We start from the raw sequence: 12,632 nt of genomic DNA, 5'->3' as shown, positions 1-12,632 counted from the left end.
AAGCGCCAGACAGAATAAGAGTAAGGAAGCACACAGAGAAACATGCCTAGTGAGGGTCTAGCAACGCGTAGGAGATCTGTGCTAATTCCAGCAATGATTTCTCCTCATAAACTGACTCAAGCCTACTCTACATACGAATGGCAGGATGTTCAATGACAATACCAAAACCGCTGCTGATTCAGCAAATTTAACATGCTAATCAACAAAGCAATGACCAGCACACAGGGAGATGAATGAAGGCCAAACTACACATGATATAGTTAACTTTTATTTATTCTTCCAGCTGTTTGACCAGTCTTTCCAGCAAGTTCACAAAAGTCTAACTTTGAATCCAAAAGATTTGGTATTACTTCTAGCACAGTGGATTAAGTATGCAGATGAATACAGGCATGACTAAGTTTGCAGTGTAAAGGACCTTTGGCAATCATGCATTAAAGGGGCTTAGAAACTAGAGACTTACTACATTCTTTCAATCAAAATTATGACACAGTAGAACTTCGGCTTTTTGATGTTTGTAACATTGCTATTTTCCTCTTGTATTTTGTGGTTCTCAAAACCTGAAGAAACTAGCCTAGGTCTGATTGCTCCTTTCAATTACATATATCACATAACAGGAAAGAAAGTGCGGAAAGCCTCATTGCCATTAAAGCAGCCACAATGGATATCGTAAAAAAGGAGATAATAGAAATAACTCCAACTTACTAGATTAGAACTTTTGTGGGTAATTTAAATGCCTTCAACAAATGCTTGATTTGATATGAAATTAAACTACCTCTCTTTTTCGATGTAATATTTATATGGTAATCCTCCTTCTGGAGAGATGATTTCTCTCATTTCTATGTCCTCCCTTCCAGCACCCATTTGTAGTGCTAACACCCCCCTACATTCTTCTGAGAACCATCAGGAAGGGCTCCATAAAATACTTTGCAGGTCAGAGTGTATGGTGGCTTTGAAATAAAGAAAATGTTCATTGAGTGTAAGGACAATACCTTTTCTGCTAATCTAAAAATTGATAAGCTTGCAGACTTCATCTTAAACACAAACAGTTCCATTTCTACCCTTCCCCTCCCCAGAATACTACCTGTTGCAACATAATGAAAAATTTAGACTGAAACCACTGGGTCATTTCCATATATATCAGTGAAAAGTTGATGAAACTACTGCATTCAACATAAGGAACTGCTGGTCTAGGCATTTTATATCCTCCAAGTATTTCTTCCACGACTTCTAAAACTCTTAGTCCTTTAATAGTAAAACAGGCTTTTGTCCAAATGTACGAAGGATGAATTTTTGGTTGAAAACTCATATTAACTGTGAAGAGTGGACCTCTTTTTGAAATACTTTGTCATTCATAACATTTGCTAGTCTTTGAATCACAGTAGAACATTGAAGAACACTGTGTTCATGCAGCAACCACTCCAACATTGAACAAAACACGAGGATATAAAACGTATACTTTTACAAAACTTGAAGGTTTGTTTTTTACCTTTTGAAGATGGCTAGAGATGGTCTCTATCAGGTTTTGAACACTACGAAAACAAATGTTTTACATTAGCCATCCTCCTTCTCCCACCCTAACAAGAGTTAGCTTATTCTTGAACATGTGTGTGGCTTTGACTTTTACCTGAAGAAATGCAGATGTGGGATCATCCTGGTATACGGAACAAAATGTGTCTTCAGTCATTTAAGGCTGTGCACTTATGGTGTTGCTATTCACATACAACCATAACCCTCCACGTCTGCTTTAAGTTTGGTGAGGCACTGTAATGGGTTGCCCAGGGAAGCTGTGAATGCTCCATCCCTGGCGGTGTTCAAGGCCAGGCTGGACAGAGCCTTGGGTGAGATGGTTTAGTGTGAGGTGTGCCTGCCCATGGCAGGGGGGTTGGAACTGGATGATCTTAAGGTCCTTTCCAACCCCAACTATTCTACGATACCATGATTTTAAGTCTTGGTTTGCATGCAAAAGCCTAATGCAATGCCTCCAATAGAGGAAATTCAGGCTTAGACCTTTGGAGCTGTTTGCAACCCCCAGGACAGAACTTGCCTCCTCCTCTTGCAATAAGGCTTCTGATTTTGTTTGCAGCTTGATTTCCAGCCAAGAAATTCAGTATTAAACAGAAACTAAACTTTTGCCTATAAACTAGCTAAAAATACCTGTAGCTTCTAGAGGCAAATTATTTGCATAATTCTTAATTATTAAGCTTCGCTGCTCAAACCCCATCTGCATTTCCTAGGTGGATGTTAGCCTGGAAAGGACTAATTTTAATGGAAAATAATAAGTTTTAGAAAGGGTAGGAGAATACTGCCAATCAAGTAATTTGATGAGATTTCATCACATAAGCAGACAGTAGTGCTACAGTGGATAATTTCAATGTTTTCCAGTGCCACTGTATCATCTGCATACTATTCATTTAGTTCCTTATATTTTAGCAGAAGTAACAGTGTTTTTTCCATGCACTGTTAATTTTATTCCTTACTGGAAAGTACCCTGGTCTATTTACAAATTAATTTGGGAAGTGACATCGTGACAGTTTTAGCCCCAACTGGTGTGCCTGACACAAGCATGAAAGAAAGGATGAATAGGTGGGATTTTGCATTTGGCATTTCAGAACTAGGAGAGGTAATGTTTCCAGTTATATACACTTAAAATCATTTCTGAGAAGACATGTTGAACTTAAGCATTAAGCTAAATACCTGCAGCTCTACTGTTATTTTCCAAGACATCATTCATTCCTTTGTTCAAAGTTTGCTTCTCAGCAGTATTTATCTTACTTGGAAAAATTACAGGTCTATGAAAGAGCTTTATTTTGTTACAGTGATTTATACAACTAGTTCTTTGCACACCGGTACTAAAGAAGTAGAACTTTTTCATAATGGCAAGGGGAATTCATTAAAAAAAAACACTTAAATTGTACAACTGGAAATATAAACAAAGCATAAAAGCACAACATTTCATATAACACGAGCTTTCAACTGAAATATTACCCCCCCCCCCAAAACCCTCCAATACCTTGCCATATTAATATCAGACCAACTTGAAAGGCACTGAGAATCGAAGTGTGCAACTCATATCCATACCTGTGAGAGTAACAACCACAGCGAGACACAAATCTCCCAGGCAGAACATGGCACTGTACAGTCCATTAGGCATTCCTGGTACGTACGGCAGTTTTGTATTTTCTTAGGATAAACTGGAAATGGCAACTAAATATACAAACTACACTGTAATTCCGTGGGGGGAAAATATCCAATTTACACTATCTGAAGACAAGGAAACAAGGCATAACATACAGGACATTGTTGGCACAAAAATATGTTATCACATCAAAACACGCCCTTTTCAATTTAATCCAGTAGATATATAGAGGAATGGTGGTGGCAGAGGCAAAGGGCCAGGCCAAATATCAAATATGCAGTTTTAAGCATGTTAGTGAGGTCTTTTGTTTCAGAAACCTGACAAAACCTGAAGCTACCAAAACAATTTCAGAGGCAAGAAAGCACCCATCAAGACAGTCCAACCCGTTTCCAGGCACTCTTCTTGTGGGCTGCGCACGCAGACTGAAGGATCTGTCCAGTATCATCTCTGTGCCCAAGGCTGCCTAAAGCTTCCCGTTAGCAAATGCTGCCTCCTGGAACTGAGGGACAAACGTTTTGAAATATGCCCTAGTAAAAAAAAACAAACAGAAAATGCATGGTTAGGAAAGGGTAAATTTGGAATTTAATATGTGTGCGTATGTAGATAGGGTTTTAACAGAGAAGCATAATGTGATCATGCTCAGTCCAGTATTAGATCTCATAAATGAGTCGTGTTTTTCTTACAAGTGTTTACAACGCAGTAGATCCGTACACTTCAGCTTTCTAGACCCAGCAGTTCTTCTTTCTTCAGTGTCCTCCTCACTAACCAAGTGGTCAACATCAGCAATTTGACATTGTCAGAACAACCTGATGGACTACCCATATTCTACCCAATGCAAAGCTCCAGAGATAAACTGTATTATGCACTGGAAAATAAACCTCTGAATTGCTGTAAAAATGAGAAACACAAGTGTGGCTACGCCACGATCTGCAACATTTTATAACTGGGACTTTCCAATGCAATTGGTGTTCTGGGATAAAAAGTTGGGGTTTTTTTCTTCCCCTCCCATGTTGAGGAAAGCTTCATATAGGGTACCAAAGGCCCAAAGTCAGACAAGTCAAGGGAGCAGGAAAGTCATGAAGTAAGAATACATGTAGGAGATAAGCTGTTTATCTGTCTCCTTACAGAAACCTTGACGCAAAGCAGAGTCACTGTCGATGGCAGTAGTTTACATAAGACTTAGTGAATAAATACTAACGCTTTGGGTGAACTGCAATTCCTTTTCTTAGACTGAAAGTTAGAACATTATTCTCTAAACTAGGATGTGCTTTGTATATTTTGTATCTTAGTCTATCTTCTTTACTAAGAATCAAGTGACTCATAAATCCGTAAAATGAGCTGATCCTAAGTATCCAAAATAGAGTATGAACTGTACCTTCGAGTTTATAGCTCTGAAATACTCAACCATGTACTAAGCATATTTTATGTGTCCCAATGATACTCTTTATTTGCAAGTTATATTAAAAGCTGCTTCATCATTCTGCCTTTGGTCTCTGCCTACTACTTTCTGCACCAAATTTTCACTTTCTCTCCTCCTTAAAAACAACCCAACTTTTTGTTTTGCGTTCACATTACTGGCCTTAATAAATTTATATATAAGGAGAACTGCCTCCTGTCCTCCCTAACAAAAGAACCTCTCCCCCCACCAAACCAAAACAATCTAGAGTGGGAATAGCTGCAGTTATGTTCATTATGTTCCTGATCTCTCCGCTGGTATACCTCCTGAAGCAAACACAGGCTGCTCATCTTCGCAACCATGATACGCGTTTCATAATTTGGGCAGAAGCTTGGCAATCACTGAACACCAACCGTACCTCACAACTAAAAACGCTGCAAGATCACAAAAGAGAACACTCCCATCTCTTTGTGAAGTTGTGCCTGGCAAATTAATTAACACAGAGCTGCAGTCAGCTTTTGCACAGAAGCTGTAAACACATACAAGATGCCATCCAAAGGTTAAAAGAGCAATGGAAAGTAAAAGCATTTCTGCACTGAGGAGCTGAGTGCAGAAAAGGAAAAGGGCAACCAGCACACACATTTTATAGCATACACAGATTTGTGCTGTGTGTTTACAGATTACACTTTGATTTATTGAACCAAAGTTCAGAAAGCGGCCCTCATAATCATGCCCACAAAAGTGATTGTTCATCCTGGCACAAATGCATGCATAAACCAGCTAAGAAGGTATGCCAGGCCTGTCATCTGGTCTTTACACTCGAATGATGTTTCTGTATTTGTGTTTTTAGAGCACACCTTTGGAACTGCAGCCCCTGTATGTCCTGGTCAGCCCTATGTCATTTTGCTAGCTCAAGGAATGTCACTTGCACACTGTCAATGCCAGGATCTATCACCCTTTGATTTCTGCTTGCATTATCTGTCTTAACATTTAACTACATTTCCTCTGCTTGCTTATTTTAAGTAGCTTCTTCCTTCCCCTTTGATAGTGTCTCTGCAGACTCTCTTCCATGCACATGCTCTTCTTACTGACTTGATAAATGTTACTTAAGACTTCCCTCTTCCTAAACTGTAAAAATTCTTAATCATTAAATGGGTTGTAAGCAGAAGTATTTTTCTACATTTATTTCTTTCCTGAAACACCTCCTTTGCAGCATTTCTGTGCTTTGTATTAAAACCAAACTTACTGCATTATATTGCATTGACTTAGGCAAATTCCAGAACGAATGCTTCTGATACCACATACACCCTCCCACACTATCTTTATCTACATTTGCATCCTTTCTTTTCACTGATTCCTACAGTAGAGCTTGTATCCTTTGCTGCAAAACTAAATCCAACACCTCCCTATGTTCTATCAGATGTACTATTTTGAAGAGGACGTTATTTCCCTGGTAGCTCAGATGAACCTCTTGGCCATGCTCCATGCACTACAAAAATTCCATTAGGACTTTGTAATTTGTAAATGCCTACTTTTTTCTTTCCTACTTTAAAGTACAGGCTTAAGTTTGCCCTTATCATTTGCGGTCTTGTCCAGACTGAAGCAGATGCAATACCACATGTTTAACCCAGGATATATAACTCCATTTCTGCCCCTCTCCCACACACCCGAGGTATCTGAGATTAAAGACATTTTGGAAAACACATTTGGGTAATCATGGTTCATCACACACACACTCACACCAAAAATAAATTAACTCCCCACACCCCGAACCAAAAAGGAACCTGCCAAAAGATCCAAAAGCACAATACACTTGGTAGGACTGTATCAGCTACAGCACATTTAACAGACTGAAGAGGAAAGATGGGGAAGTAAGAGAAGGGAGGTTAAACTGCTTCAATATTAGTGGACACTGCAGACAGGGAGGGAATGGCAAGTGTTAGCGCAGAAAAGTAACAAGACTTTTTTGAGTACATATTAAAGAGTAGACCAAGCAGCAAAGATATTATTCACTACTAGAACTTGCTGGAATTATTAGTTTATTAAAATCACGTGAAATCCAAAGGAAGATTACATTTTTACCCATTTGTGTGCACTTCTGTGGAACCACTACTGAACTTTCTTAAAGAAAAGAAAGAGGAGAATGAGCTGCTTCAGTTTGGCTTCATCTGAGATGTTCTGGTTTGTAGAACTAAGCCTAAACAATCAGTTTAATATTAACCTCCTGATGTGTGGTCCAGCATTTCAGAGATAATGTGTCTAGTCACACACAAAAAGGCCCTGGTGCATTACAAGAGACTGAAATATAAGTATAAACATAACAGGTAATGTAGTCTCTTCAAAGGACCCAGTCCATGAAGAAAGAATGACGGTATGAATCACTAGAATTTCTTGTCCCAGGAGGCACTGTGCTACTGCTAGCAGATGCATTACAGTGTCACATTGATAGCATTTTTTTTTTTTCCATGTATTCCAAGCAAAATTTCGTTCAGAACTTTTCATCTGAAATTTGGGACAAAACCATATGTTAAAATATTCAGATTTCCTGGGAAATGGAAATTGTGACATTTTTTTCTCCTCTGCAGAGATTACCAGTAAGGAGGAAAAGAACAAGCACCAGTTACTGGTTGAGTAAGTTTCACCTATCAAACAACTGGAACTGAGGTCAAAGTGTACACATTTCCACACAGATAGGCCCATGACATGGATATATTCTGTCACAACAAATTGCATAAGAGAAATATAAAATTTTCCAAAAGACTGCTACAGAGTGGATGGCAAGAACCTTTTTCACATGGAATATTATCCCTTTTAGAAAGGTTTCAGATTAACAGAAACACTCATACTTCAGCATCCTGCACATGCAGGCTCGGAGAAAAAGCAAATGTAAACATGAACTTTGGAAAAAGTTTAATTTCTCACACCCTATCACATAAACCTACTCAGATTTACACACCCTCAGCAACTTTGATTTGTGCTACACCACAAGAATTCACATAAACCCCTATTTTTACATGATCCTTTCAAGTATCTCTGAGATGCTTTGAAATTATTATTGTTACATCCACTAGATACACTTTGCAGCTCTAGAGAACTGTTACTAAAAAAATTCAGTAATTTGGGTACCTGCTGGATTACGCTGAAGATGGAGAAAGCTAACCTGACCTATGGTTTCTCTAGCCTGTGCCATACAGCACAAATCACGTTTTAATCAATGCTTTTTCACCTTTCTGAGAAACATGGAGTTCCTTCTTTCTCCTGCTTTACTCTACCAGGTTCATGGCGGGTCTGTGCCACACTGACCTTACACCAAGCTCAGAAGAGCCACATAAAATGCTCCTTCAAATACAGAACAACTGGTTTGTACAAACTCCACAGATATCCTTTATATGAGTGTTGAGTACAATGGCTCTGCATCCCTCTTGCAAATGGTTCAGATCTTAAATAGTGTTTAAAGAGTTGCTTTCTTTTCAGCTTAGAGTGGATGCCAATCTTCATACTCATACGGACACACATCTAAACTCTTTCTTGAGTGCCTTACTGTAAGAATCTATTGTTTTTTGCCTATTTGTTTGTTCCCTCAAATGGTCATTTTCCAAGTTCAAGGTAGCAAGTTAAGGGGTTTCTATGGAAATTTTACTTCAGCACTCCAGAAAACAACACATTTTGCTGTAGCTAACTGCTATATATACTTGATATCGTACACTGAATTTCAGGTGCTACATTCAAGGACATCTGCTGAGAGTGAAGCACTTATCTCTCCTTCATCTTATTATCCAGTGGAAAGAACGTCTTGCTATTGCAAATGGTAAATATCTAAAAGAAGGCAGAACTGGATTACTTGTTGTTTACGTGTTTTCTAGTGATATAAAACACTGTGGTCCAAGGTCTCCAGAAGCCCATACATGTTTAAACCCTAGGGTATGGGTTTGCAGTGCTTAAAACATACTTGACTCAGAAACCACACGCTTTTGTGAAATTTCATTCAAATTGTTTTGGTTTTGGTTTTTTTTTTTTCCCCCAGTATAAATTAGTGCTGGGTTTTTAAAATGTCATTGGTAGAAAATCTGCATTGACCATTTGATAATAACTTCTGCCTTCCGATTCCTACGCTGAAAATCTGCAAAGATTTTAAGTTATGTAGCTGTGATCTCCCATCAAACACCAGTTCACACGTATTTGTGAACAGTTTTCTGCTATCGTTTTTGCTTGACTGGTGCTACAACCAAGTATACTCTGGCTTTCTAGTTACTGCTCATTGAGTCATAAAGTCAGAAGGTTGTCTAGGTGTTCCTATTTCTCTTAAAATTGTCACATTGGAAACTCAGGGCAGAACATTCAAACTCCGCAAGGAAAAAAGCACGCAAAATGCCATACCAGTGAGATTTCTGCTTTTCCTGTCTGGGACAAGGACATTCATCAAGGGGTAATGAATCATCTTCTTAAGTCATTCACAAAATAGATTCCCCTTAAAATCCTTGGTTCAATAGTGCCAAGTTTTTCAGCAGCCTGATCTCAAATTCATCCATGCTAGCCTTATCTGCACTTATGTTTTATGTGTTTCAACTCAAGATGTGGGAGTTTCAAGTGCCTTTTCCATCACAAGATGATTTAAGGAAGGGGATGAAGTAATCCTGATGGTCCACATCAAGTACAGACTTAGCTGTATAGCAACATGTCTACTACCAGCACAGTGTATTCTGTCCCTGCATATTCCCTACTGGCAAATGAAAGCCCTTGATCCAAAATCTTCATCTTTTCATAAAGACACAAGGGTCGTCATTACTTTCTGCCACCATATCAGGTGCATATATTGTGTTTCTTCTCATCAGAAGGCAAACTCAGGTTATTCTACTTGGATTTTTTCCTACTACTGGCTTTGAGGACAAACATTATTCTTAAATACTACCCGTTATTTCAATATTCTAATTCATTCTTGGAAAATATTTTAGTAGCTACCAGGAGTATGTTTTAATTCTGAAAATACTAGGCTCTAATTATAGAACCTTATTGTATTCAAAATCATTGTAGCTACTATATTTGATAAATACATCCCTTTTCTCCTACTGTAGGCAAGGCATACAGGGAAATGTGGTGTTCTTTTCCTCAGCCTTTTCAAGCTAATAGATCTGACTTGGGCAAGCACTCCTGTAGTTGCCAGGATCTCTGAATAGTTCTACATAACCTTTCCAAGTCTTCTGGAGCATGATCTATAGCTAGGACACCCTCCTCCTCTGCAGTCCTCTATTGTTTGCAATGTCCACCAGTGAGTTTGACTATCCTGCAAATGCTATTATTTATCAGGACTGAGGTGAGAATTGAATTGCACCTTTTTCAGCTGTATTAGGCGAAGCTGAGAATCACTGTTGAGGCATTTACCCCAACGACTGTCCATTTCTTTTAGAGGAGTTGCAGCTCTAGGATTTCATTATAAGAATGGTGAGACATTGGAACAGATCGTCCAGAGAAACTGTGACTGCCCCATCCCTGGTAGTGTTCAAGGCCAGGCTGGACAGGGCTTTGAGCAATGTGGCCTAATGGAAGGTGCCCCTGCCCATGCCAGGGGCGGTTGAAACTTGATGAACAGAAAGCATTCTATGATTTGCATCATTTGTATCCCATATTTCTTTCCTTTCGCACCCTAAAGGAACTGCTGCAAGGTATATTCATGTTTCTTCAATCCACAGAATCCTGACAGAAAAAAATCCAGTCTGAGGCGACTGATCTTAATAAATTGGCTAGAATAGCAACGTTCTCCCCTCTTCCAATTAAATTAGGTGAAAACATGAACTAAGAAGGGCGTAGGTCAGAGTAAAGGACAGCCTGAGGCTTCTTGAGGTCTTTGACCTATTCCTCCCAGACTAGTACTATTATGCTGACATTGTGCAATAAAATCTTGTTATATAAATTATTTCAACAGCACAGCCATAATAGAATTATAAAAGGGCTTTATCAACGCCACCCAATTAATCACTTTTTGAAGCACAAAGCTTTTCTGCGTGGAGCATACATACATGTATGTACCGTGCCTTTGGTACTTCTATGTTCCTGTTGCAACTTGTTTTGACTCAATGAAAACTTGTTTTGAAAATACTGTACACCTACAACAATCCTTTTTGGGTGCTAGACAAGAGGATTTGTCCTCCCGTGACTACACAGGCAGAGCCAGCTTCATGGAAGAGTTTGCTTCATGGAACCCCTAATAATTCATCTCCTGTGTAGAAGATATTTACCATCTCTCCAGCCTCTAGGATTTGCTGATTGTTTATAACAGAACAAAATCAAAGGCACCAACCTTTCTTTTTTATGTAATTGTTTTCTTTCTCAATTCCATTTGTTAGGAGCTATGTAATTCAACATGATTAGGACTAATTAACCAAAGGATCTTAAATTAAAAAATTGTTACATTAATTCCAATAGCAGGTATGTATTTAGGTCATATTCCATATGAGTGCTCATTAGGTCCTTAAGAGGTGGTTATACCCTCCCCTCCTGCATCTCCATGCCTTGCATTTAACAAGGGCTGAATACAGAAGTGTGGAAATCTACTGGAAGCCCATTCTTTTGATGGGCCTTAGTCCAACGTCCAAGGCATAGTTTTTTTCTTGTAAATTCAGATACAAGACGTTTAAACCTCTTTGCTATTTTTACTATATATAATGCATTAACAACATATTTCCACTGGGCAAACTATGTTGTCTATTTATCCACAGGCACTTCTACAACATTCCTCAACAGGCTAAAGATACATGAACACTCAGGGCAGAGCAGAATAACCCAGTCTCCTGCTTTGGAATAAATACAGGGTAACAGGAGATGAATTCTACACTAGTTATTTTAAGACACCTCCATTAGGAGAAAATGACTGCTAAACCAAATTCTAATTCTCTCCAGATCTAAGATATTACGATGACTGAAGTGACAAATAGTTCTCAGCACTCTAACTTTTGGTTGCATAGCTGGAATCAGGCAGGCCCACAACATGACTGGGTGCCAAGTGGCAAAGGCTCAGGAGAGTGAATGAAGATCAGAACTATTATGGCATGCGCTAGGCATTCGGGAAGCAGCAGCACTTCTAAACCACCGTTTGAATCCAAACATCACTAAAACTTATCCAAGCACAGCAGCAGAATGATAAAGGTACCTTCCAGGATTTCTTTATCGCTCCAAATATACATAATGATACTTGGCACGTACTCGTGTTTCTAAACTAAGCTTCTTGATGGTATGCTCTCTGGGATGTGGTTTATAATTTCCTTACTAGGCAGCTTTATCTATAGCAAATATTTTGCTTTTATGTGAAACACAATGTCTACACAGTTCTTCATTTTATACATCTCCAAAACTGGCAATGCCAAGCAAGCATCTGAAGTGTTTATACAACAGCAAGACAATAGTTCTTAAATTACTGCTACTGTAACTGGCTAAACACACAAATGTACAAAGCAGCGCACGATGCCATTATGCTGCTAGCAATTTTTTATTCCAGGCGCCAAACAAATTCATCCCAATCTCTCTTCCTCTTCTAATATTTCTCTCTCTCTAATTCCTTTTGCTGTGATTAACCTACAAGGAGCTTAGTAAACTTCCTACGCTCATTTCTACCTGCCAGTCTACATACGGCACTGATTGTGCAGCCAGGCTGACGGACAGGACAGTAATCAAGCATCAAGTGAGCTGGAGGTCTGCAGTGGGCAGCCATTAAAATGCAAGTTTGTAAGAAACACTGCTGCCTTCAGCTCAGTTCATTGTATTACATGACAAAATTGTCTCCAGTGATACAAGCAAAACAAAATGTGCTACCAAAACCATAACAGGAAATAGTGGTAGAACTACTGAAACTAAGTACACATCTGAAGTTAAAACATTAAAATTCACTCATGTCCAAAAGCTGTATTCTGTATTTTACTAACAATACCTCCTTCCTCCAGAAGCTGTTGGATTTATTACCATTTCTGATTCATGTCACACAGAAAGGTACAAAAATGGCTATATTTAAACACGTTTTTAATCAGTTTGCTGACTGCAGAAGTAACAGGTGGCTTTACTCAAACGAAGCATTTTCATTTGGTTACGTATTTGTGTGTCTGTTCCAATAAA

General features: G+C 38.8%; 1 protein-coding gene across 3 annotated transcripts in view; it reads right to left on the bottom strand.

Annotated features, from left to right (window-relative positions):
• Nucleotides 1–252: 252 nt before the first annotated feature.
• The window catches only part of BABAM2 (BRISC and BRCA1 A complex member 2), a 166,772-nt gene continuing 154,392 nt past the window's right edge, over nt 253–12,632 (bottom strand). For all 3 annotated transcript variants that reach the window (XM_065679442.1, XM_065679440.1, XM_065679443.1), the window contains exon 12: nt 253–3,663. In XM_065679442.1, coding sequence (XP_065535514.1) covers nt 3,600–3,663 — 64 coding nt within the window. In that variant the 3' untranslated portion in view covers nt 253–3,599. The remainder of the gene's footprint in view (nt 3,664–12,632) is intronic.

The sequence above is a fragment of the Lathamus discolor genome, chromosome 5, assembly GCF_037157495.1.
Source record: "Lathamus discolor isolate bLatDis1 chromosome 5, bLatDis1.hap1, whole genome shotgun sequence".
In the NCBI taxonomy this organism is placed as follows: Eukaryota; Metazoa; Chordata; class Aves; order Psittaciformes; family Psittacidae; genus Lathamus; species Lathamus discolor.
Note: the sequence above shows the minus strand (reverse complement) of the source record. Positions and strands in the feature narration are given on the sequence as shown.